This window comes from Tamandua tetradactyla, chromosome 4 (assembly GCF_023851605.1).
Source record: "Tamandua tetradactyla isolate mTamTet1 chromosome 4, mTamTet1.pri, whole genome shotgun sequence".
Lineage (NCBI taxonomy): Eukaryota > Metazoa > Chordata > Mammalia > Pilosa > Myrmecophagidae > Tamandua > Tamandua tetradactyla.
Genome location: NC_135330.1, coordinates 9534748 through 9559917, shown reverse-complemented (window position 1 = coordinate 9559917; position 25170 = coordinate 9534748). Strand labels below are relative to the sequence as shown.

Sequence of the window (25170 nt, the reverse complement as noted above, 5' to 3'; positions counted from 1 at the left end):
TAAAAACTTTAACTTATGTGAAAGACTAAAGCAAAAAATGTTTATTTGGTACAAAATTTATAATTTGACTAGTGCATTTCCTAATATAACTTATGTGGACAGTTTAATTGAACACCATAAGTGCATGGAACCTTTAGTAGGACATGAGAGTTTGTAGGTTTGTCCAGAGTGATGCCCCGATAAATCCCAGAAGTGATTTGAACAGTGAATAAAAAAGTATTTGCAAAGTCCTGTTGGGGGAATGGCGAGAAAGGGAGAAAATTCAACTTCCCCATGTGAAGAATTCTTGATATTCTCACAAGCAGTGGGGACAACCAAAGCAATAGCTGAGCCCTCAGTCTTGGGGTTTGTTCCTATGAAACTTATCTCCACAAAGGATAGGCTAAGCTTACTTAAAATTCAGCCTACGAGTCACTCCCAGAGAACCTCTTTTGTTGCTCAGATATAGCCTCTCTCTCTCAGCCAACATGACAGGCAAACTCATTGCCCTCCCCCTCTGTATGTGGGCCATGACTCCCAGGGGTATAAATCTTCCTGGCAACGTGGGACAGAAATCCTAGAATGAGCTGGGACTCAGCATCAAGGGATTGAGAAAACCTTCTAGACCAAAAGGAGGAAGAGAGAAATGAGACAAAATAAAGTGTCAATGGCTGAGAGATTTCAAACAGAGTCAAGAGGTTATCCTGGATGTTATTCTTACGCATTATATAGGTATCACCTTTTTAGTTAAGGTATATTGGAGAGGCTGGAGGGAAGTGCCTGAAAATGTAGAGCTGTATTCCAGTAGCCATGTTTCTTGAGAATGATTGTATAATGACAGCTTTCGCAGTGTGACTGTATGATTGTGAAAACCTTGTGTCTGATGCTCCTTTTATCTACGGTATGGACAGATGAGTAAAATATATGAATTAAAAATAAATAAATAATAGGAGGAACAAACATTAAATAAACTTAGTAGATTGAAATACTAGTGATCAATGAAAGGGAGTGATAAAGGGTATAGAAAAGAAATAGGGAAACAAAGGCTAAAATATATTGAGTAGATGGAAATACTAGCAATCAGTGAAAGGGAGGGGTAAGAGGTATGGTATGTATGAGTTTTTTTTTCTTTTTATTTTTCTGAATTGATGCAAATGTTCTAAGAAATGATCATGGTGATGAATATACAACTATGTGATGATATTATGAGTTATTGATTATATACCAAGAATGGAATGATCATATGGTAAGAACGTTCGTTTTTGTATGTTGTTATGTTTTAAAAAATTAAAAAAAAAATAAAAACTATAATAAGATAAATTAAAAAAAAAAAAAGATCAGTTACAAAGCCATTTTCCCCAGCGATTCCTAGCAGAGCCGAGTTGACCAGGAAAGTGGAGATGGCACTGAAGGCTTAGCCTGTATAGCCTTTCTCCCTCCTCCCATGCAGTGCTCCAGGCTGTGCAACGGATCAACAGCGCCATCCAGAAAGGAGTGGAGGCTGACACTGTGAAGGAGCTGATGTGCCCTGAGGCCCAGTTGCCTCTAGTGTACCCTTTTGCTGCAGCTGTGTACCAGAAAGAGCTGGCTGTGCTCCAGAGACAGCAGCAAGGGGTAAGCTGTAAAAATGGCGAGTCCAGCTCTTGGGGCTCCCGAGCTGCTGGAGGGATCAGGGCAGTCAATCCAGAGCAGCCTCTGAGGGTACCCTTAGACACTGCGAGAAATTAGGGGAAGGGGGGCTACCATCCTTGCCTTCCTGAGCATATTGTAATCACCAGTACCCTTGATCAAGCACAGCTGTACACACTGATTTAGTCCTTGAAATAACCCAATAAGGTAAGACTTATTATTTCTACTTCAGAGATGTCAAAACAGAGATTCAATTGTTAAGTAACGTGCTTAATGCAGCTATAACTGACAGGGCTGGGAGTGATTATACAAGAAACCCTTGTAACCACTCTGCTGTCCCACTCCACCCCAATCCATACATCCTCTCTAGCAATAGGGTGATAGGGCCCTCCCTCAGGGAGTTCCCAGTCTGTTGGAAGACTTACAGCACACCTGAGGGTCCAGACAGAGACCCAGTGAGGAAAGAGTAGATGATCTAAATAGAGGAAGACTTCAGACTGGGGGAATGAAGGGAGCAGAGCTGGGGACAATCTGGAAAGTTTTCCTAGAAGAGAGGATCCTTGCAGGAGGTATTAAAGGGCGTCTTCTCCAGGCACAGCCTGGGCACGGGCACGACCCTTAGGAAGGGCACCAGTGCCCGTATGGATAGCTAGAGTCCAAGGAAGCCCAAAATGAATACTTAGAGGTCGAGTACAGTGACTGAGGTGGGGGCTTTAGGGCCAGACTGCCTAAGTCCAAATCCAGCTCTTCTACTTCCTAGTGCTGATCTTAAGCAAGTCCTTTACCTTCTCTGCCCCTCAATTTCTTTACGTATAAAATGAGGTACTAAGATGTTTACCTCATAGGGTTGTCTTAAAAATTAAGTGAGAATGAGTTTAAAAAATTTTAAATGAGTTAACATATGTGCTTAGAAAAGAGCCTAGCACAGAGTTTCATCTAAATTTTAGTTGTTACCGTTCTTATTAATAGTAACATTCTGTTTGTAGAGGAAGGGTGCTTCAGACAGAGGAAACAAATATACATAAGTTTGAAAAGGAGGAGAGGAACTGAGCAGGGCCTCTTGGGTGGCAGTGCAGAATGGAGATACCCACTTTCTCTTCATCCCTGTGTGCCCAGGGCCTATTGCAGTTCCTAATGTGAATAGTCAGGATCAGAAGGGAAATATTACATAACTTACATTTCTTGACTAGGCTCTCTGAGCCTCTGTTTTCTCATCTGTGAAATGAATGAATATTTATAGTCCCTAGGTCACTGACTTGTTATGAAAATGAAGTGATAATTTATGTGAAGTACTTATACATTGAGCACATAGTAAGTGTTCTCAAGGATTGTGTGATTATTTTTTAGCAAATGAACCAGGCCATTGGGGTTTTGGGATGGGACTCTGGGATATTCAAGAATCTTGGAGGTAGGATGGAGGGCTGGCCTCCAGGCCCTTCACCAGCCCTCTTGGGAACTGTTTCCCCCACCGTTATAGGAACTTGGCCAGGAGGAGCTCTTTGTGGCCGTGGAGATGCTCTCAGCTGTGGTTCTGATTAACCAGGCCCTGGAGGCCAGGGATACCAGCGGCTTCTGGAGCAGCCTGCTGAACCCTGCCATGGGCCTGGCTGAGGTGGAAGGAGAGAATGCTCAGCGGTGAGAAAGGTTTAGCCACATGTTGGGTATGGTGGGGGTAAGGAAGTGGAGGCAACGTAGCCAAGACGCATAGTTCCTTGGACCGTGTTTCTTCCTGAGAGTAGGTGAGTTCACAGTCATCCCCCTTTTCTCCATTCATTCATTCTTTCATAGCAAATGTTTGAGAACCCATCCGTGTACCAGATTCTATTCTAGATTCTGGAAAACAGCCATGACTAAAGCAAAAGTGTCTGCTCTCATCAAACTTACATGCTTGTAGAGGGAGACAGACAAGAAGCAAATATGTCAGATGATTAGAAGGATAAGAAGAGAGGAAGAGCTAATGTGAAAATAGAGCAGGGACAAGGGAAAGAAGGGTGGGGACATGATAGGGGTGGTTTTCCTATTTTACATAGTGTGGTTCTAGAGGCTTCTTTGGTAAGGGGGTCATTCTTGAGAGAGACCTAACAGGTGTGTGTGATTGCCATGAGGCTATGCGAGGACAGAGATCTGAGAAAGATACTTTCTTGATGTGTTCAAAAAGCACGTGGAGTGGAGTGAGGAAGGGAGAGTTGGAGGAGGCAAAGATGGAGGAGCAGAGATCGGACTGTGTAGGCCTCTGGCTTTTATTCTGAGTGAGGAAGGATGCCACGTGAGGGAGCAAGGAGGGAGACAAGCTGACCTACTTTTAACAGGATTGCTCTGGCTGCTGTGCTGAGAATTGACTGTGAGGGTTCAAGGGAAGAAGCAGAGAGACCTGTTAGGCAGCTATTGGAGTAATCCAGGCAAGAAGTGACAGGGGTTGGTCTAGCAGTGGAGGTGGTGAGAGGGAGTGGGACTCTGAATATATTCTGACAACAGAACAGACGGGATTTGGCATGTAGTGGAAATGGGATATAAGAGTGGAATTGAGTGCAATGCCAAGATTTTTGACCTAGGAGGTTACAGTTAATATTTGCTGAGATAGGAAAGGCTGCAGGAGATGCAGGTTGATTAGGGGAATCAGAAGTGCAGATGTTGAGATTTTGGGTTGAGATGCTTATTAGATATTCTCATGGAAATACCAAGGAGACAGCTGGGATATGTGAATGGGCTGGAGGTGTAACTTTGGGAATTATTAGAATGAGGGGTTTAGAGCCATGAGATTAGGTGAGATCACCTGGGAAGTATGGAGAGAAGAGGTCTGCAGACAGAGCCTTTGGATGTGCCATTGTTAGAGGTCAGGGAAGATCCAGCAAAGCAGGCTTAGAAAGAACAACTTGTGAGGTGAGAGAAGAACCAAGAGGGTAGGCTGTCCTGGGGGTCAAGTGAGGGGCGTATATCAGGTGTTGCCCCCGACTCCTGCCCATGCTGCTCACCTTGGTCCCCCTCACCCTGCCGCTAGTTACTTTGATGCCCTGGTGAAGCTGCAACAGATACGTGGAGTGGATGGGGCCTTTCTGAGCTGGAATGACCTGCAGGCCGTCGTGAGCAAGGTCAATGCCCAAGTCCAGGAAGAGACGGAACGTGAGTTAAGCCCAGAGTCGGGGAAGACAGCCTAAAGTGGCAGCCCTGTCCCTTAGTCAGAAGTCTGGGGACACCTGCCCACCTAGATCTCTCATTCTCAGAGGTCCTCGCGGTCACCCTTATCAACGAGGCCCTAGACCAGGGCAGCCCTGAGAAGACCCTAACCGCCCTGCTGCTCCCTGCGGCTGGCCTGGACCACATCAGTCTCCCTGTTGGCCCTCGCTACCATCTCCACCTCGTGGCAGCCAAGAGGCAGAAGGCCAAGGTGAGGTTCAGGCTGGCTGGGAGGGTTACCAGAACAGGCAGAACATCTCCTGTGGGCAGAGCCCATGCCCAGTGTACACCCTGGCAAAGCCCCAGTCTGATGAACAGAGTCTGTTCCTGGGGCAGGAGGCAGGAGCGTTTCTGATCTGATGGGGGAAGGTAGCTGCCTTCGCCAGGGCTGAGAAACCAGGGCCCACAGTTGAGCTGGGTGGCTCTAGTCTCCAGCACAGAGCGGATAGTGGGTCCTGTGCTCGGAAGAACACAGGTCTTGGAGCCAGAGACACTCAATAACCATGACACTTGAGCAAATCCCTTATGTTTGTGAGCTCTATCAATTCTCTGTAAAATGCTATATACCTGCTAGAACAGAGATAAAAATCCAGTAAGTTGAACGTGTGACAGAGTTTTGAACTTGTAATGCCCTAAGTATCAGGCAGTATAGAGAGTGGTTGAGGCCAGGATGTTGGATTCAGTTTGCCTCTTGGCATTGTGACCCTACACTTGTTACCTAACTTCTTTGTGCCTGAGTTTCATTATCTACAACTTGTGATAATAATGAACTTTTCTCATGGTTATAGGGTTTAAATGTGATAATATGACAGTAATACTGACTGGCATTTATTGAGTTTTCATTTTATGTCAGGCACTGTTTTGTGTGCCTTACAAGTGTTAATAAGAAATTACTTGGAACAGTGCTTAGTACATAGGCAGTGCTGAATAAAATGTTAATTTGAAAAGTCTCTTGCTGATGAGGAGAGTTGGGAGGGAGTAGTGTCTGGGATTGGGTGAGGTAAGGGAGGGACTAGCGTTTATCAGTCTTACAGTGTGCCAGGCACAGACTCACTAGGCGCGTGTTCTCATATTATCTTCCCACTCCTTCGTGTGGTCGAGGTGTGTGGAACAGGAATGGGGGAGACAGTGAAGGTCAGGGTCAGGCTCAGGACTGAGGAGGTGTGAACTGAGGCTTGGGGAAATGGGAGTGGAGGCCCGGAGGTAGAGCCTCCACTGTGGGCCGTCCCTGGGACATAGCTGAGGCACAAGGGCAGGAACTGGGCTGTTCAGAGGGTGATGGGTGCTGGTGGATACAGGGACTTTACGGAGCCAGCTCAGGGTTCTGGAGGTGCTGTGGCCAGGCTGAGTTGATGCTTGGGACAGCCTGAAGGCAGGGCACGAAAAGTCAGAGCCTTCTGTGCGTGGCCACAGTCTGAGGAGCTACAAGGCCTGCCTGAACAGAGGCAGGGAGAGGGGAGTGAGGCTTGCTGCCCTGCCGCTCCCAACGTCTGCCTGCAGTTTTGTTCCCACGCGCAGCTGGTCCTGGAAGCGGGGAGACGAGTCTGGGGTCTCGTCTTTTCCCACCTCTCTCAATTTGCCAGGTGACAGGAGATCCTGGAGCTGTGCTGTGGCTGGAAGAGATCCGCCAGGGAGTGATCAGAGCCAACCAGGACACAGACACAGCTCAGAGAAGTAAACCTCGGGGAGGGGAGGAGGGGAGAGCTCAGCAGGAGCCCAGATAATCAAGTAGCCCTCCTGGTCACCTCTCCCTCCCTTTCAAGCTCGGTGAGAAGTCAGGCTGGAATCAGAGAGAAGGGGGATTGCTACTTAGACCATGGGATGGATTTCCCAGCAGTCAGCTCAACAGGAAAGGCTCAGGAGTTGAGAGTCCACAGTCCACCCACAGCCTCCTTCTGTGCCTTCTGGCAGGCACATTCCCTGCAGTGTGAGCATGTGAATTCAAGTGGTGGTCAAAAACCCATCCCATTTCTGCTGGTAGCCTGAGTTTGGCTTCTAACAATCAACTCTGGCTAAGAATGTTTCGTCTTGAGAGTGGGAGAAGAGGGGCTGGAAGAAATTTTAAGGGAAAATTGTCAGAATCAGGACAAACAGACATTGGTGCTCTGGTATGGGGTATTTGCTGGCATTCGGTCTCAGTGTCTGAAGTCCCTCTGTCTGTGAGTACTGGAAGCATCAAACACTCCCAATTCTTGGACTCTCTTCCTAAGAAATATGACTTGAGTTTCACTACCCATAGCCTGCCTTTAAGCTAAATTTTCCTTTTACCAACTCCAGCCCAGCTCCAAGAATCCTTCCTTGACCGCTACCTTTTCCTCTAACCACACCTGCAAGCTTTTTTATCAGCTATGCCTGCATCCTTCCTATCTCTTCCATCAGATGGATATTTTTTGTTGTTCTCCTCTGACTCCCTCTCCAGTGACTAGGATGGGACCTGTAGGAGGTGCTCAAAGGGAGGGATTGACTTCTCTCTCCTGTTGTCCCTGTCAGTGGCTCTTGGCGTGGCTGCCATCAATCAGGCCATCAAGGAGGGCAAGGCAGCCCAGACAGAGTGGGTGTTAAGGAACCCCACTGTGGCCCTCCGAGGGGTGGTTCCTGACTGTGCCAGTGGTTACCAGCGAGTCCTGGAAGATGCCATGGCAAAGAAGCGGCGGCCAGGTAACAGCTTTAGCCTATCCATCCTCTTCTCTGTCTACCCCGGCCACCTCTTGTGTCTTCACTGAATCTTCCCAGCTTACCTTTGTTTCTGCTTAGGGGACACAGCTCTCTGGGTTCAGCATGATCTGAAGGATGGTACTGCCTACTACTTCCATCTGCAGACCTTTCAGGGGACCTGGGAGCCACCCACTGACTGCTGCCTCAACACCTCCCACCTGACTTGGGAGGAGATTCAGGTTGGCAAGGGAGGGGGGTCAGAAATGGGGGATTCCCTGTGGGAGAAACTTCTACCCACCAGGGGACCACAGGCTCTCTCCTGCCTCTACAGTCAGCCGTTACCAAGGTCACTGCTGCCTATGACCGTCAACAGCTCTGGAAGGCCAATGTCGGCTTTGTCACCCAGCTCCAGGCTCGCCTCCGCGGCTTCCTGGTTCGGCACAAGTTTGCCCAACGTTCCCACTTTCTGAGAACCCGGCTCCCGGCCATCATCAGGATCCAGGTGGCAAGCTCTGGCTTTCTACGTCTTCGGGGCCTGGTTTTATCTGAGCTTATAGTTTCCACCCTTCTGCCTTTTTGCTAAATAGAGGAAGGATGACCTTTTAGCCTCTAAAGAATTTAGTTAACAGCCTGGATTCCTGAGCTGAGCTGCCTGGGTTTAAATCCTATCTCTCCTCCACTTAGTTACTTTCTCTTTCACCCTCAGTTTCTCAATACCCCTCAATTTCCTCATCCGTCTCTCAGTTTTTGCATCTGCAAAATAGAGATAATGATAGCACACACCATATAGGGTTATTAGGAGGATTAAGTGAAGAAAGGTGACATCTGTAAATGTCACCTTTAGAGCAGCGCCTGATAGGTAGGTGAAAACCTGAAGTAAGTGCTACCTGCCGTCATCATCATCACCATCTACAGAACAGGAGAGTTAGTTTTCCCAGGCGAAGAGTAAGAGGGATTAAATTTCAACCCCAGGAAGGATTTCTTGACTAAAAAAGGAATAGGGAAGTGCTGGTGGTAGTTAAACAGAAGAGAGGTCGACTATCCCTTAGGGAGAGAAGAGTCTTCTATCATTTCTTTCCAACCAGCCCTCTCCAGTTTTTATTCTTCCAACCTATGGATGGTCCAGTGTGACCTCTGAGAGCCACCCCAAGTAACTGGGGACATGAGGCCCATTAGGAAGATAGCCAGGGACATCATACCAGCCAGGGATGATAGGAACTGAGCAGAGAGAGACCTCTCTATGCAGACGTGATCTGGAGAGCCTCCTGGATGTGGTAGCAGGGTAAAGGTACTTAATTTAATTTATTTATTTAAACACCTTGAATGGAAGCGCACCACCCGGCGCAGGGCCAGGGTGGAAGAGGGGTGTGAAACACACAGGCGAGCAATCATATCATCTCCCCCTTACAGGGACCAAAATACAATTGATGTCAGATGCTGTGATACCAGAGACCCCTAAGGGAGACAGATAAGTAAGACTGAGATTGGCAAAATGGCCCTCGATTGTGATCTGGGGCATGTGGGATAGTACTTGAGAGCTCAGACTTTGTATCAGAGGCTGGAGTTTGCCTCCCACTTGTACCATTTTCAGGCCATATTACCTTGGACAACTTAAGCCCTTAACCTTGGGCAATGTAAACCTTCTTCAACACTTGGTTTCTTCATTCATTAATGATGGTACTCACCTCTTATAGTGATTATGAGGATTAAGTAGGAAAATTACATGTAGTGCTGAGTTTGGTAAGTGTTCACTTGGTGGTAGCCATTATGAGATGCTAAATTTCAGGACATTGGTCCCAGAAATCAGTACAAAACCTTAATAATCTATATTTAATGGTCTGAATCATAAGGATTCTTCTTTCCTGATCCCAGCCTGGAATTTTGTAGTAACTCTAAAGAGATGAAAAGCCAAAGCAAGAGAGGAGATGGAGTCAGACGGAGCATTCACCACTAATACTAGAGCTGTGTTGGCTCTGCCCTGGGACCTAGGAGACAGAGAAAGGGATAGGTGGCCTGGATTCTCAAGCTGTGTCCTTCAGCTCTGAGGAAATGAGAGTCTGAGATGAGGCCCCCTGAGTGTGCTGAGGTGTTAATCTTCTGAAGGCTGTGACCCTGGGTAGGACTCCAGTCAGGGACCTGAGTTCTGACCAATGCAGTTTAGGAGCCCCCCTCTTTAAGGAGGAGCCATGTAGGGTGGGTAGGAGTAGGAGCCAAGAGAGACCCCTCTGCCTTTCCCTACAGCCAGCAGTCTAGAGGATATTCCAGGAGATCCTGGAGTAGGGGAGGGAGAGTTGTAGAGGGGGGACATGGGAATGGACTCCTTGGCTTCTAACTTCCTAGATAGAGAACTTGTATCATGGTGCCAAGCTTCCTCTTGTACGCCCTGTTCCAAAACAGTGGTCAATGTATGCCTTAGGGGAAAGCTTGCCCAGGAGAACAGTCTCTAGGGAAGAGCTGGGAAGACAATTGGATGAAAGGGGATAATATTAAATCCCACCAGCTCAGTCCTCAAGGCCTGGGCACTGGGGAGATATTTGACATGGCCCTAAAAGACAGGAAGGATTTCAGTTGGTAGAGATAAGACGAGGGGTCAGTATTGGGAAAAAACAAAGGTTCGGGACCAGAAAATTGTAAGGCAGTTTAGAGGAAAGTGAAATATCTGATGTGGCTAGAGTCCGTAAGAAGGCAGGAGACCCCGGAAAGTCAGATGGGGAGTTGGGGATGGGGGTGTCCTGTGGTTGAGAACCCCTGGAAACTTTGGGGCTGGGAGAGACATAGTCCAATGGTTGCTTTAGGTAAATTAATCTCACATAAGTTTGTGGTGAGCGGTAGTAGACTCCTAGGAAGGAGACCCAAACAGAAGAGAAATCTGTGGTTTAAAGGCCAGGGTGCAGGGGTGGGGAGAATGACTTGTGGAGGAAAAGTCAACTGGACCCTTTGCGGTAGATGACCCGGGGAGAGGCCACCAGACCAGCAGCTGAGTTACTGGGGACTTTGGAGGGAAGATTTACTTAGAGCTGGGGTCAGGAGCTGATGAACTTGTGAGGAGAAGTCTGAGTTATGAAAGCAGTAACGACCTGCTGCTCAGCCGGCCATCAGCAGAGACAGTAGGCACATAGTCCCTGTTCGTCCATGAAACCGTGTGCTCTGCCAGACTGCTCCCCAGCCACTCTCTGTGCTTGTGAGGGAGGGGGACCTGTGTGATAGTGTGTGGGTGGTCTATATATGGATGTATGAGTATATTTTGGGGTGATATGGTGCATAAGTAGTTGGTGAGTAGGTGTGTGCTTTATTAATATCTTTTAAGCCTATATCTTAAGTTGTGTTTCTGTGAGGGTGTTGGGGAGTGTGGGTGGGTGTATTTGATAGTGTTATACACACGTGTGTGTACACTGGGACCAGGGTGAATGACAGGGGCCATGGTTGGGCAGATACCTGGTCTCCCCCATGAGGTTGGAAGTTCTTTGAAAATAGGGAGAGTTTTCCCTCCCCTCTCTTCTTGCCTTCCCTCCTACTTTTCCTGAAGAACCCAGGACAAAGCTTTTCCTGCAAGCCTCTCACCAGGAACCAGCTGAGGTTATCTCTTTTTCTCTCTGCATATGCAGGCTCACTGGCGGGGTCACAGGCAGCGGAAGATTTACCTGGAGAGATTGCAGTACTTAAAAGCAAATGTGGATGCTGTGATCAAGGTAACTTAGTGGGTTTGGCAGGTTCCTGTCTCTCATAGAGGACTTTCTAGAAACAATTTTTAGTCTTCTCACCTCCTTGTGACCTCTGAAGGTGGCTGAATTGCCCTGGTCCCGAGGGTCGGACCCTCAACCATGAGCTCTGAGGCAGTGTCTCTTCTCCCAGATCCAGGCTTGGGCCCGGATGTGGGCAGCTCGGAGGCGATACCAGAGACGTCTGCGCTACTTCCGGAAGAATGTGAGTGTATCTTGCTTCTCCTGCCCTCATACTCAACCTTTGCCCATGAGACAAGGGTAAGGCAGCCAGTGACCCTTTCCCATTTGTGTTCATGGCAGGTTAAGTCCATTGTGAAGATTCAGGCATTTTTCCGAGCCAGGAAAGCCCGAGATGACTACAGGATGTTAGGTGAGCTGCCTGGCCTACCCTCTGTGTGTCAGAGTAAACTGGCTGCTTTCCCTCCTCTCTTTATGTGAGTCTTGTGATTCTCAGCAGTCAGCCTGCAGACAGTCACTCCAGCCTCCACCACCATAAACCTTACTAATTAGGACCCTGGAAAAGTTATTTGGCACTTTTGAGTCCTTTTCTCCCATTGACAGCTGATGTCCCCAATCTTGAGTATACCTTGGGACCTGAGGTGGATGCAGGAATAAGGAAATATCCTCCTGCCTCTGGGGATCTCCCAGTTTAATGGGAGAAATGGGAATCATCCCAGAGCCAGGCACATCTAGCTATCCCTCGGGGCTGCACGGCAGGTCAGGGGAGGTAGTCAGAAGTGCCTGTGCAGGAATGGAGAACAGGGATTATAACAAAGCCCCCCTGCCCACTCCAATAACTGATAGCCTTGTTGCAGGAAGACCTCCTTAAACAAGGTCCTTTCTGTGCCAGGCTTAGATTATCTTCCTAGTCCTATCTCCAAAGCAAAAAGAGAAGGATCTTTCACTTCTACCTAGAGGTCCAGCCCTGTCCCACTTTCCTCTTTTCCCTGGCTCATAACTTCTGCCTCCCGACCTCAGTGGACCAGCACACACAAAGGCCCACAGAGAGTCCTTTGAGGAACTGAGGAGAAGCACTTGGGGAGCCCCATTACCTGCCCCATGTTTCCCAGTAGTTGGGTGTGCATTTAAAGTCTTAAAAGAGGTCCTTCTAGGGAGCCCTTTCCCTTAAAGTTCAGATGTGCAGCCCTTAGGCATCCTCTTCCCTTTTTGTGAAGCTGACAAGTGTGTCCATTTCCGTGTTCACCTCTATCTCCTGGATTTGGGTTGAATACAATGCTCAAAAGTCCCCTCCTGTACCTGCTTTGCCACAGGAGCTCTGCCTATCCCTTCTTTGGCCTTTGGACCCTTAGGCCCATCTGCTTCTGGACAGCTAGCTTCTTTTCCTTCTTCTCACCATTCCCCAGACTGGCCCTTTCTGTTTTTTTCTCTTACTGTTGCACTCATCCCACTGCCCTGGTCATCCTTTATCTTCTGTTTCTTCTCTTCAGTTTATAGTTTTTCTGGAAGAACTTGTTCTTACAAGTTCTGTCTTGCAACTTCTTCACCACCCAAGCTGCCCTCAGAGCTCCACCACTTACCAGCTATGTGGCCCTAGGCAAGTTACTTCATTTCTTTAATGGTTCAGTTTTCATTTATAAAATATAGATATTGAGAGTACCTGTCTTATAGGGTTATTTTGAGGATTAAATGAGTTAATGGACTCTGTTTCATCCAATCCCTGGTGTCATCAGTTGTCTTACCCTTCTTCATTCCTTGAAGATCCATCCTCCACACTGTAGCTGGATTCATTCATTAAACCTGAACAGATGATCTTACCTCTCTCCTGCTTAAAACCTGTTGGTGGCTCCCCATCGCCCTGAGGATAAAGTCCAATCTTCTAACCACGGCTTCCAAAATCTCTCTGTGATCCTTCAAACTTCTCCCTGTCCCTTCAAACTCACTACCCCTCAGCCCTGTCCCTCACCACCTGCACCCTCTGTACTATGTCCCAGACACAAGGGACTTTGATCTCCCCAACAGCTCACATTCACTGTCTCTCACCTCCTTTTCACAGCTCCCAGCGGGATTGGGTAGACTGCTTTTGTTCTCCCGAAGATCCCGTGCTCATCCCTCTCAGAGCAGTAACCATAGTGTTGTGAGCTACAGTTTACAGTTTTCTCATTCTCCTGCTGGATGGGGGACCTTCAGAGACAGGGTTTAGCTCTATTTATCTTCTAAATCTGATTCCTTCATTTTTACTTGCTGTGGAACCTGGGGTAAGTAAGTTAACCCCTCTTTCCCTCAGCCTTCTCCTTAGTAATACTGGACTGACCTTACAGGGTGGTTTTGAGTATGTAAGGCTTAGAGCAGTGTCTGGCCTATAATAAACATTATATGTGTTGTTATCATTCCCTGTAGCTTAACTCAAAGGTTTCTCTGCTCAAATACCAACTCTAAAGGCAAGAAGAATCACCATCTAGCTCTGACCTCCCCTATGTTATAAAACATGCTTAGCGTCCCTTCTGCCCATACTTTGCCCTTGTCTGAGACACTCCTGAGAGAGGAGGGTTGTGTGAGGGGCAAGCAGGGCTGAGAGAAGGCATGTGGGAGACATGGAAGTGAGCCTGGAATGAAGGATGGGAATCAGATTGACCCAGAAGGAGGAGGGAAGCCTGGAGGGAGCATCAGAGGGAGCCGGGACTCTGGCTTTGGTGGGGGAGACCACTGAGATAGATCCAGATAGGGTCTCTCTGGGCAGGGGAAGGACAGCTCTTATGTCATAACTGGTTATGAGAGAAGGCACTCTGGGACAGGACTCACTGCCCACTGCCCTCTGTTTGCGAGCAGAACCGGTTAGAAGAGGGATTAGGAGCCTGCTGGCCTCACACAGAATGGGACTGAGAGTGTGATAACTCGGGAGGAGCTGGTGAGGAGACCTCTGAGGAGGCCATGCCTAATCCTGACGCCTCCTCCTTCCTGACAGTCCGCACGCCCCACCCTCCTCTCAGTGTGGTGCGCAGATTTGCCCACCTCTTAAATCAAAGCCAGCAGGATTTCTTGGCTGAAGCAGAGCTGCTGAAGCTCCAGGAAGACGTGGTCAGAAAGATCCGATCCAATCAGCAGCTGGAGCAGGACCTCAACCTGATGGACATCAAAATTGGCCTGCTAGTAAAGAACCGGATAACCCTGCAGGTGGGACCCTGCTGATCTACCTCTTCCCCCACCTGGCCACCTCTGGAGAGGTGATGCTGGCCATTCCCTGGGCACCCATCACATCTTTTAAAAATGTGTAGATTTTATAACTTAGCTCAGATATTGTCCCAGGGTTCTTCTGCTGTTCTAGTAAGCCATTTGTTGGGAGCACATGATATGGCAGAAAGAGCCCAGACAGAATTGGAAGGCCGGGCTGTGCTAGTTGCTGGTGAGGGGATGGACTGTGAGGTGGTCATTTAATTGCTAAGTCTGTTTCCTCACTAATAAAGTGGGAGTAATGAGAGTGCCTACCTCACCAGGCCAAATACAGTTTACTCCTTAAACTGTAAATTACTGTACAGATATGCAGTGATAGGGTTGTAGTGAAATTGTTATCTCCTCAAATGTATACGACAGCCTAGTAAGAGATAACAGTAAAAACCAATAGACATGATGCCTCAGTCAGGCAACCCAGTTCTCTTTGGGGACTCACCCCTATGAGAGCAGAGGTGCCAGATGGAGTCTCAGAACAGTGAGGGGGCAGGGAGGAGGGCTCTCCACCCCAGAACAATTTGTCCCCTCACTCATGCCTGTTTCTTGAACAGCAGAAAGCCCTGGCTCTCCAAGGGGCTGACCCTAGACCATATGTTCTGCACTCGGTGCTAGCCTGGGCTTGCGTCACCTGCTCCCCTACCCCTGCAGGAAGTGATCTCCCACTGCAAGAAGCTGACCAAGAAGAATAAGGAACAGCTGTCAGATATGATGGTCATGGACAAGCAGAAAGGATTAAAGTCACTGAGCAAAGAGAAACGGCAGAAACTAGAAGCATACCAACACCTCTTCTACCTACTCCAGGTGAGCCAAGGACTTTAGAAGGAGAAGTCTCCACCATCCCTTGAGGGTCTGCAACCTTGAGGCCTTCACGTCTGTGCCTTTATCTCCAAGCAAGTTGTCCTTTCCCAGAGACTACCTCTTCCCCTGTTTGTCTGAAATTGTTTCCAATACCCTGAAACAGCGTGACAGTGCATTCTCCTTTCCGGGTTTCCATCAGGAAAGACTCTGTTCTGATCACTAGTCCCTGAGTGCATTATCAGCCATTCCTGTCTTCCCTGTTGCTTACAGACTCAACCCATCTACCTGGCCAAGCTGATCTTTCAGATGCCTCAGAATAAAACCACCAAGTTCATGGAGTCGGTGATTTTTACTCTGTACAGCTATGCCTCCAACCGCCGCGAAGCCTATCTCCTGCTCCAGTTGTTCAAGACAGCGCTCCAGGAGGAAATCAAGTAGGTTTTCCAGGTGCAAAGGTATGGGAAGAGAATGGGATAAAAGATGCCAATGTTGGCTCCATGACAAGGTGACAGTTTGTTCAGATTTGAGGGTAAGAATGGAATCAGAAGACCTCCTTTCCCTTCCTCCTGTAGAGGAACTGTAAAGTGTCTCCTAGGGTGACAGAATGGGAAGAGGTGTGTTGATGCATTATTGCAAAGAATGAGACAGAGTCATCAGGACGGTCCTTAAGAGGGGACAACAGAGCAACCTTCTAAAAGCTAAAATCTCAAAACAGAATAGCAACTATTTATCCTACACAGAAGCAGGAGACTAGCTTCAATGACCTCTTGAACCATAGGTCAAAGGTGGAACAGCCTCAGGATGTGGTAACAGGCAACCCAACTGTAGTGAGGCTGGTGGTGAGATTCTACCGTAATGGGCGAGGACAGAGTGCCCTGCGGGAGATCCTGGGCAAGGTTATCCAGGAAGTCCTGGAGGATAAGATGCTCAGCGTCCACACAGACCCTGTCCACCTCTACAAGAGCTGGATCAACCAGACTGAGGCCCAGACAGGGCAGCGCAGGTGAGTGGACTGGGGAGAGGGAGAGTTGCCTTTGTTCAGTGGGATCTGGGCCCGCTGGGGAAGTGTGCTTCCAAGTGTAGGATGTAAATGAGCAAGCTGATTCATGCAAATGTGACATCAGCCCTGTAGGAGTAAATAAGGTAGCCTTTTAGACCCCCTCTGGTAAGTAAACACAGAACTGATGTAAATGACTCCAGGCTGGTGGGCTTAACACAGAATAAGCTTAGATGCATATGGAAATTGCTTAATTGCTGTGTCAGTGCTTACAGATGAAATGTCAAATTTGCGGAGAGTTGGGATATGGACTCATTGATAGGAATATAGATGAAGATTCAGATTTACAGATGAATAGGCAAATGATATAGAGAAATAGGTTGGCTTTATATATTGAGGAAATTAATCCAGATGGGCAGTTACTAGGGAAATTGAGCTGCTGGGGAGAGCCGGCAGTGCTGGTGGCTGCTCTGGATGGGAGAGGAGGTTTGTTCATGCAGGGACCACGAGGCTCCCGCCCAGCTTCCCTGCTGCCTCAGTTGCCAAAGACTTAATGCAGGGCCACCCGCTTTCCTGGTTCCTGTTAGGGGTCTTTCCTCAGACATCCAGGTTCTACATTCCTTCCTACTCCCTGTCACCTCCCTGTGGGTACACCAACCCGTTCTTCAGCTTCCACCCACATCTCTCCCTTCTCCTCATTCTGGTCTGATCTCCTTTTTAAAAAATTTTTATTAATAAAACCAATCAATATATAATATGAACATTCTTTTTTTTATCACATAGTTGTATATTCATCATCATGATCATTTCTTGGAACATTTGCATCAATTCAGAAAAAGAAAAAGAAAACAAAAAAATTCATATATACCAGACCCCTTACCCCGCCCTTTCATTGATCACTAGCATTTCAATCTACTAAATTTATTTTGACATTTGTTCCCCCTATTATTTATTTATTTTTAATCCATATGTTTTACTCATCTGTCCATAAGGTAGATAAAAGAAGCATCAGAGGGCAGGCCACGGTGGCTCAGCGGCAGAGTTCTCACCTGCCATGCCAGAGACCCGGGTTCAATTCTTGGTGCCTGCCTGTGCAAATGAAAAAAAAAAAAGAAGCATCAGACGCAAGGTTTTCACAATCACAGTCACACTGTGAAAGCTATCTCATTATACAATCATCTTCAAGAAACATGGCTACTGGAACACAGCTCTACATTTTCAGGCAGTTCCCTCCAACCTCTGCTACGCCTTAACTAAAATGTGATATATACTTAATGCATAAGAATAACCTCCAGGATAACCTCTCGACTCTGTTAGGAATCTCTCAGCCATTGACACTTTATTTTGTCTCATTTTTCTCTTCCCCCTTTTAGTCGAGAAGGTTTTCTCAATCCCTTGGTGCTGAGTCCCAGCTCATTCTAGGATTTCTGTCCCACGTTGCCAGGAAGGTCCACACCCCTGGGAGTCATGTCCCACGTAGAGAGGGGGAGGGCAGTAAGTTTGCTTGTCATGGTGGCTGAGAGAGAAATGGCCTGAACCCCTTTAGCATGCTGGGCTGTCCTTAACATCTTTGCAGTTTGTGTAAGATCCTGTTGTTAGACAAAGTTTAAGGGGTAGACCCTCAGGGAAGGGAAGCTATGGGAGGGGGCTCTGGCTGATGCCTTGTCTCTCTCTGCCTACAGCCACCTCCCCTATGATGTCACCCCAGAGCAGGCCTTGAGCCACCCTGAGGTCCAGAGAAGACTGGACATCTCCCTCCGCAACCTCCTCGCCACGACTGAGAAGTTCCTTGTGGCTATCACCTCATCTGTGGACCAAATTCCGTAGGCGTGACAGGCCCACCGAGCCTAAGCAGGGGATCTCATGAAAGCTAGTCCTGAAGGGGGAAGGCAGGAGGGGAAGTGGAACTGCAGTGCTCAGAGGGATTCTAGGAGATGTATGAAGAATGCTTGAAATCCCTGCTAGAGGTTGAACTTGAATACAGCATGCAGGGTCTGGGGGAGACCCATCAGGACCTCCCAGAACAGAGAAGGGAACCCAAGATGATGACAGGACATATTGTCTCAGAGCAAACAGGGTAAAAATAGGACTCTTCAGTCTACAAAGGCAAAAATAAGAAATACTTCAAACTGGTAAAGCCCTTTATAGTTATCTCCTTCCATGGGCTTGCTGTGAGGATTAAAGGTGGTAAAATCGGCCTGTGGCAAATGCTCAATAAGAGCTGCTATTATTATCATTATATAATTATTTTTTCCTCATAACCCAAAGATAAAGGCAGTATTTACCCCATTTTACGGATTAGAAAACTGAAGATCAAAGGCTAAATGATTTGCCCAAGATTATACTAACTATAAGTGGCAGGGCCAGATTTAAGCCAGGACTTTGGCCCTTATGCTAAGGTTGAGTATGAACCGGTACTTTAAAATTTTGGTCAATAAATGTTCTTTGAAAAGCAAATGAATGAAAGCATTCACAGGTGGTCACCATGAGATCCATCTTTCACCCCACCAGCATTCCTGTAGCTCAGTGCAGCGCAGAGCCAGCGGGGGTGCTGCAGAGAGGAGCCCAGAGTGCATAATCCAGCTCCCCAGACCTGGAGGACTGGATTTATGGTTCGTAAAAAAGGCTGTCCTGGGCTGAAGAAGATAAAGTACACAATAAGCTATAAACCTCTGTCTCCGGTACCCTAGGAAGTGAAAACAGCTTTTAAACAAATTTAATTACGTTTGTAGGTGGCCGGTCCCTAAGGGGAAGAAGAAGAAGATCTGGCACCTTTGAGTAGCACTCTACCATTACAGATTACTCTCACAGACGTCGTTTCATGTGATTCTCACTAAAACTCTGTGAGATTAGGAGGGCAAGCATGGTCATTCCCATTTTCCAATCCAGGAAGTAACCACAAAAGGAAAGGAAATAGCCCAGGATGATATCTCTGGTTAGTGGTGGGGTCAGGCCTAGAGCCTACAGCTTCTCCTCCCAGTTCGTTGTTCTCCTCTAGCCCGGATCAGGCTCCTCACAGTGCTCCTCAGTAGCTGACAGTGTCAGCCTTGGGGCCTGTTGGACTCTCCTGGGACAGGGTTTTGGCTTTGGGTGTCCGAGTACCAAGGTAGGGACTAAAGGTGCCTCTATCAGGGAAGTAGGGTAAAAATGGGATCTGGTGTGTTCCACAGGGAAGATTGGAGTAGGCCAAAGAAGAGCTTCCTGGGTCTGGCTGGAGGCTGTGTGAAGGCCTGGTCTTGGGTACTGATAGGGACAGGAGGAAGGGACAGGCCCAGAGATTCTTGGAGGAAGGCTGTGGGTAGCTGGCTATAGAGGGTGGAGGGACAGTGTTGAGCCCATCTCTGGGGTGGCTGACCTGGGGGTGGAGAGGCAGCCAAGCCCTCGTGCCCGAGCTCTGGTGGAAAGAGATGGGCAGAACCACAGGGCACCTATTGCTTTGTCCCCAGGTATGGAATGCGTTATGTGGCCAAGGTCCTGAAGACAGCTCTAGCAGAGAAGTTCCCTGATGCCAAGGAGAGCGAGGTCTATAAGGCAAGTGTTGGCTCTCCTCCCCACACCTTCCAAGCCCTCCTTTGCCTCCATGCCCATGATCCCCCATCCTGAGCCAAAAGAACAGAAAACCCTATGCTGTAAAAATCCAAGAAGGAAAATATTGTCCACCATGTAGATTAGCCCTGTCTCACCACAAGGCTTCAGATGGCAGTTGGAAAAGCAACACCATAAGTTAACAGAGTGGACAACCTAGATTTCTTGTCAGAAGATCTGGGTTCTAATTCCAGCTCTCACTGAAGTTTGCTATAACCTTGAGCAAGTTGCTAGTCTGCTCTGGGTCTGTTTTCTCTTCTATAAAATGAGGGGTTGGTCCAGGTGGTCCCTTCCAGCAAAGTGAGCAGAGAGAGTGGGGCTCGTGCTGTCGAGGCAGACCCCAGGCACTTCCGTGATAGTCTCCTCTGCCCTCAGGTCGTAGGAAACCTCCTCTACTACCGATTCCTGAACCCAGCCATAGTGGCCCCTGATGCCTTCGACATCGTGGCCATGACAGCGGGTGGCGCCCTAGCCTCCCCCCAGCGCCACGCCCTGGGAGCTGTGGCTCAGCTCCTACAGCATGCTGCAGCGGGCAAGGCCTTCTCTGGGGAGAGCCAGCATCTGCAGGTCCTGAACGGCTACCTGGAGGACACGCATCTCAAGTTCAGGTCTCAGGCCCTGACATCCCATTCCTCTCTGTCCCCGTTTTCTCCTATTTGTCCTCCGTCAGGGTTCACTTCTCTCAGGAATCCATGAGGAAGAGAGGCTAGGGGTAAAGAGTATAGTTAGTGGGCTGGAGAAGAGACGATGGGAAAGGCTCCTCAGTGGAGAAAAGACAGGGCTATCAAAGGAAATTGGAATATGGGGAATATTGGGAAAGAGGTCGGGCAGGACAGAGGCAGTTGCTGAGACCAGAGAGTCACAATTGGCTTACATGATCACTAGAGTACTGGGGAAAGGATGATGGGGAGCAAAGGCATGTAGGGTGCTGGCCCTCCTGTTCTCTCACATGGCCTCCCTCTGGGCACAGGAAGTTCATCTGCCGAGCCTGCCAGGTGCCGGAGCCGGAAGAGCGTTTCGCGATGGACGAGTACTCTGACATGGTGACTGTGGCCAAACCCATGGTGTACATCACAGTGGGGGAGCTAACCAACACCCACAGGGTGAGGGCCACAACCTGGAGGGCACTGGGTGAGTGGGCAGGGGTTGGAAGTCCAGCAGGAAGTGGGGGACTGGCCCCGGGAAGAAGGCCCGGCTCAGACCCCGTGTCTCTTTCTGCAGCTGTTGCTGGAGCACCAGGACTGGATTGCCCCCGATCACACTGACCCCCTGCATGAGCTCCTCGAAGACCTGGGAGAGCTGCCCACAGTCCCTGACCTCGTTGGTGTGTGCTGTCTTTGGCAGGCAGGACCAGCTGGGAGGCCCACAGGGAGGAACGGATAGGCAGGCGGGAAGGGCGCGTGAGCATACCTACTCTTGAGTTTCTGTTCAGTCTGGGATGTGTGCCAGGCGCACTCCTTCCCTCTTTCCCTTCTGGTACTGAAATGGACACAGGGACACAGACTGATATGGAGAGAGTGGACAGACAGCAGAAGAACCCATCATATAATAGCCAATGAATTCATGGGATATAGACATGGAGAGAGAAGGAAGGCTATTTTGGGTGGGCCAGGGGAAGTGCTCCTCTCTTTGTTTCAATTGTAAAAGGTTTCTCTGGAGAAGAGAGGTTTCAGGAGCTATGGAACGAGAGGAAAATACTTCCAGGGGTGTAAGGGCAGGGTGAAGGTGGTGGGGGATAGGAGAGAGCCAGTGCCTCTGGGCTTGGGGAAGGTGCACAGCTCCCCTCCCCTGAGGGTACCCAGGGCTGAGGGTGTCACAAGGGTGAGCTCTGAATAGCAGTCCTTCCGTCAGTGCTCAGCGTTCAGCGACAAGGTGGTGCCACAGAGTAGAGTGGGAAAGCCTCCTGGAAGGGTGTATGTATCGTGAGCCCATCTGTGCATGTGTATTTGTCTGTCTCATTCCTCACCCTGCCTCAGGGGATAACGTAGCTGCAGATGGGAACATAGATCTGAGCAAGCTAGAAGTGTCCCTGACACTCACCAACAAGTTTGAGGGGCTAGAGGCAGATGTTGATGATACCAACGCCCGCAGCCTGCTTCTGAGGTGGGTGAGACCAGCCGCTGCCCTCTGCTTCTGTAAGTTCCCCACCCCTCTGAAGTTGCCATTCAGCCTTCTTGGGCTTCCTTAATTATCCTTCAGGAAGTTCTCCCTGTAGCCTAACTAGCCTTCCCCTTGCTGTATTCTTAGCTGTTTTCCTTCTGGCAACCTCAGCTTTTTGCTGTGTTGTAACTGAAGGCAAAGGAATGGTTAGGATATTGGTGACAAAAGGTGTTTGTATATTGCTGTGCTATTTACCAAATGCTTTTTCATATGTTATCATGTAACAACAACAAGCTATGATGTAGATGGTGATTTCCTCATTTCACAGGTGAGGAAAGAAACTCAGTAGTTAAGTGACTTGCCCAAAGTTCCACTGTTGGTCATTGGCGAAGTTTGTGTTCTGTTCCCTTATTCCTGTTGAGATGGTCAGGATTTGGGCATGGAACTTTTCTTTCCCAGTTCTTCAGAAATGAGGGAGGGCCCCTAGCAGAGCCAGACTGCTTATCTGGGCAGAAGAGGGGTCTTCTGAAGCTACCAGCTCAGTCTCCCTGCCCACAAGGCCAGCCCGCCTGCTCATCCACTCCCTAAACAAGTGAGCTGGGTGCTCTGCTTTGTGCTGCCCTCAAAGGGCAAATAGCAGGGTGGGGCCAGGGGTGAATACACAGTCAGAGAACTATCAGGAGGGAGGTGAGCATTGGGTGCATTGAGACTCAGGGGAAGGGTCCCCTGGGTTGGGAAAGATCTGAAAGAGAAGGAAATGTATGCTTTTGCTGAAGAATAATCCATAGGGAGGATATTTGAGGCAAAGGACACAGTGTGTTCAGAACTGTGGGTAGTTCTGTACTACCAGGCTTCTCCCTTATCCCCTGGGTCTCCCTCCTGAGTTGTGTTCTAACAGCACCTCCCAGCTCTTCCCGTCCTTGCTCACCCTCTACCTCCCAAGCGTCCCGGCACCACGAAGCAGAGCTGGATCCACTACTCTCAACTCTCTGGCTAGCTCCATGCCCGTACCCTTCTCCTGTCACTCCCCTCCTGCAGCACCAAGCAAATGTTGGCCGACATTATCCAGTTCCACCCTGGAGACTCCCTCAGGGAGATTTTGTCACTTTCAGCTTCCAAAGAGCAGGTGAGTGTGACCGGGCCAGTCCACAGGTAATCACTCATTCTTCGATTCACCTCACCCCACTGGCACTGTTGCTTCCTTCCCCTGAACCCCACCCACAGTCTACCACAATCAGACACCTGGGATCCCCAGTAATGGGAGTTCTAGAAGGCTCGGACCTCTCCCTTGGCCCCTGAGACCACAGGCTAAGGGGAACATCCCTAACTTTGGGGAGAAAAGAATAAAGATACCTGTCCCTTGTGTCATTGTTCAGGGTTGGAAGGAATGGCACCAAGACGTAGTCTCAGAAGGCTGTCTTGAGGAACATAGAAGGGCTGGTGCTTAGCAAAGAGAGTGGCTGCATGAAGGCCTGGAAGGACAGGAGAAGGTGATATGGGGGTGGAGGCCAGCTAGAGTGAAGAACAAGCCAGGAGTTCCTGGGGGAAGCAACACATCCCAAAACACAGGACAAAGGGAAATGTCTCCCAAACACCGATGAGCAGTCACAAAGCTCCTTTGTAAGGAAGTCCCACCAGTGTCTGTCAGGAATCTTTATGCTGTAGCTGCTGTTTGGGTCTCCCCTGGGCCACTCCCTGCCTTATGGAGATCTGTGGAGCCCCTCCGTGTCTATGATGCTGCACCCTGATGTTCTTCACGAGCCATCCCCCCACCCCTTTCCCAGAGAGGGTGGGCTGCTGCGGGCACTTGCCTAATGACACCCTGAGAAGTGCCCAGGTCTCCCCTTATTGATGGTGGCCCTGGTACCTCCCCTCGCTTGGAGGCAGAATGATAAGCCCTGATGGACCCTCCAGCATCTCTATCCCCCAGGAATCGGCTCACAAGCGGCTGATGGGCAGGCGCCAGGCCTGTGAGGCCCAGACCCCGGAGCCACTGCGGCGACACTGCTCACTGACAGTCCACTCCCTCCTGCCGCTGGCGGAGAAGCAGCGGCGTGTCCTGCGCAACCTGCGTCACCTCGAGGTCTTGGGGTTGGTCAGCGCTACCAATGGTTACCAGGGGCTTGTGGATGAGCTGGCCAAGGTGACAACCCGGGTCCGGGATTGGTGTGCCTGTGTGTGCCATGTGTGTGCGTGTGTGTTCGTGTCTGTGCGTGCTTGGTGTTGGCACTCTGAGGCAGGCCTCTCCCTACTATCTCCCCGCATTTGTCACCAACGCAAAAGAAGTCCAAGAAACATCCCTAGGGTACTTTTTGAAGGAAAGTTCTTAAAATTAGCCAGGGAGAAGGGTGTTCTTATGACTCTCTTACTAAAAAAGGAACCTTGAAACCAATTACTTCTCATGGAGAGAGGCCCCAAAGAGATCCTGTGAGGACTCGGAAATGGGATCCTTAAGACTGTGTTCCTCCTGGGAAAACACAGGAGATCATCCCCTTCCTTCTTTTTCTGAAGAGCCTTACAGTGAGTTGTTTTGGGGCCTGAGTCAGGCCCTGGGCCCTCCTGCCAGGAAAGGCCAACCCCCTCCCTCCCTTGGTCCCCCAACCCCAGGACATCCGCAACCAGCGCCGGCACCGGCAGCGGCGGAAGGCAGAGCTGCTGAAGCTGCGGGCCACGTTCCAGGGGCTGAGTACCAAGACCACCTTCTATGAGGAGCAGGGTGACTATTACAGTCAGTACATCCGGGCCTGCCTGGACCACCTGGCCCCCAGCTCCAAGTAGGTGCCGCCTTCCCACGTGCTGAGGGTTACCTGTGACCTCTCACGCCTGCCCACGCTGTCCTTTGCCCCACTCCCTGCCAGCTTTGAAAGGGGACTTGCACCTCAGCTCAGCACAGTCCCTTCCTGATTCTGGTCTTTGAGCCTCACTCACGAAGTCTTAGGCTCAAGTGCAGCTCCCCCTCCTTTGTCTTCCTCCAGTGGGAAGTCTTCCTTGGGGCTTAAGTTCCTTCCAACCAACCACAGAGAACTAGTGTCTTTGATGCTGAAGAGTTTGTTGGAAGAATTCTCTGGAACTTTTTTTTAATCAGGAATTCTGGAAAGAGGAAGAAGCAGCCATCTCTTCATTACACTGCTGCCCAGCTCCTGGAGAAGGGGGTCTTGGTGGAAATCGAAGATCTCCCTGCCTCTCAGTATGTGCCTTCAGAGGGCAGGATGTCTGACCTTCCTGTCCCTTAACTTGGGGGTGGAGCTCTGGGCTGGGCACTGGGTGGGAGGGAACTCCCATGGTCCTTGCCTTGAAGGAGCTGCTAGAATGACATGGGGAGACGGGACGTACCCAGACAGAAAG

At 49.3% G+C, this 25170-nt stretch overlaps 1 protein-coding gene across 1 annotated transcript in view; it reads left to right on the top strand.

Annotated features, from left to right (window-relative positions):
- Nucleotides 1-25170, top strand: part of IQGAP3 (IQ motif containing GTPase activating protein 3) — a 38540-nt gene that overhangs the window by 11158 nt on the left and 2212 nt on the right. The window contains exons 12-36 of the mRNA XM_077156476.1: nt 1430-1593; nt 3086-3243; nt 4607-4728; nt 4830-4993; nt 6366-6456; nt 7273-7440; nt 7537-7676; nt 7769-7939; nt 11043-11126; nt 11290-11361; nt 11460-11529; nt 14083-14291; nt 14994-15146; nt 15414-15577; nt 15922-16146; nt 17823-17963; nt 19587-19671; nt 20101-20333; nt 20696-20828; nt 20947-21049; nt 21702-21828; nt 22864-22951; nt 23756-23968; nt 24433-24599; nt 24911-25012. Of these exons, the coding sequence (XP_077012591.1) occupies nt 1430-1593; nt 3086-3243; nt 4607-4728; nt 4830-4993; nt 6366-6456; nt 7273-7440; nt 7537-7676; nt 7769-7939; nt 11043-11126; nt 11290-11361; nt 11460-11529; nt 14083-14291; nt 14994-15146; nt 15414-15577; nt 15922-16146; nt 17823-17963; nt 19587-19671; nt 20101-20333; nt 20696-20828; nt 20947-21049; nt 21702-21828; nt 22864-22951; nt 23756-23968; nt 24433-24599; nt 24911-25012 (3547 nt within the window). The remainder of the gene's footprint in view (nt 1-1429; nt 1594-3085; nt 3244-4606; nt 4729-4829; nt 4994-6365; nt 6457-7272; nt 7441-7536; nt 7677-7768; nt 7940-11042; nt 11127-11289; nt 11362-11459; nt 11530-14082; nt 14292-14993; nt 15147-15413; nt 15578-15921; nt 16147-17822; nt 17964-19586; nt 19672-20100; nt 20334-20695; nt 20829-20946; nt 21050-21701; nt 21829-22863; nt 22952-23755; nt 23969-24432; nt 24600-24910; nt 25013-25170) is intronic.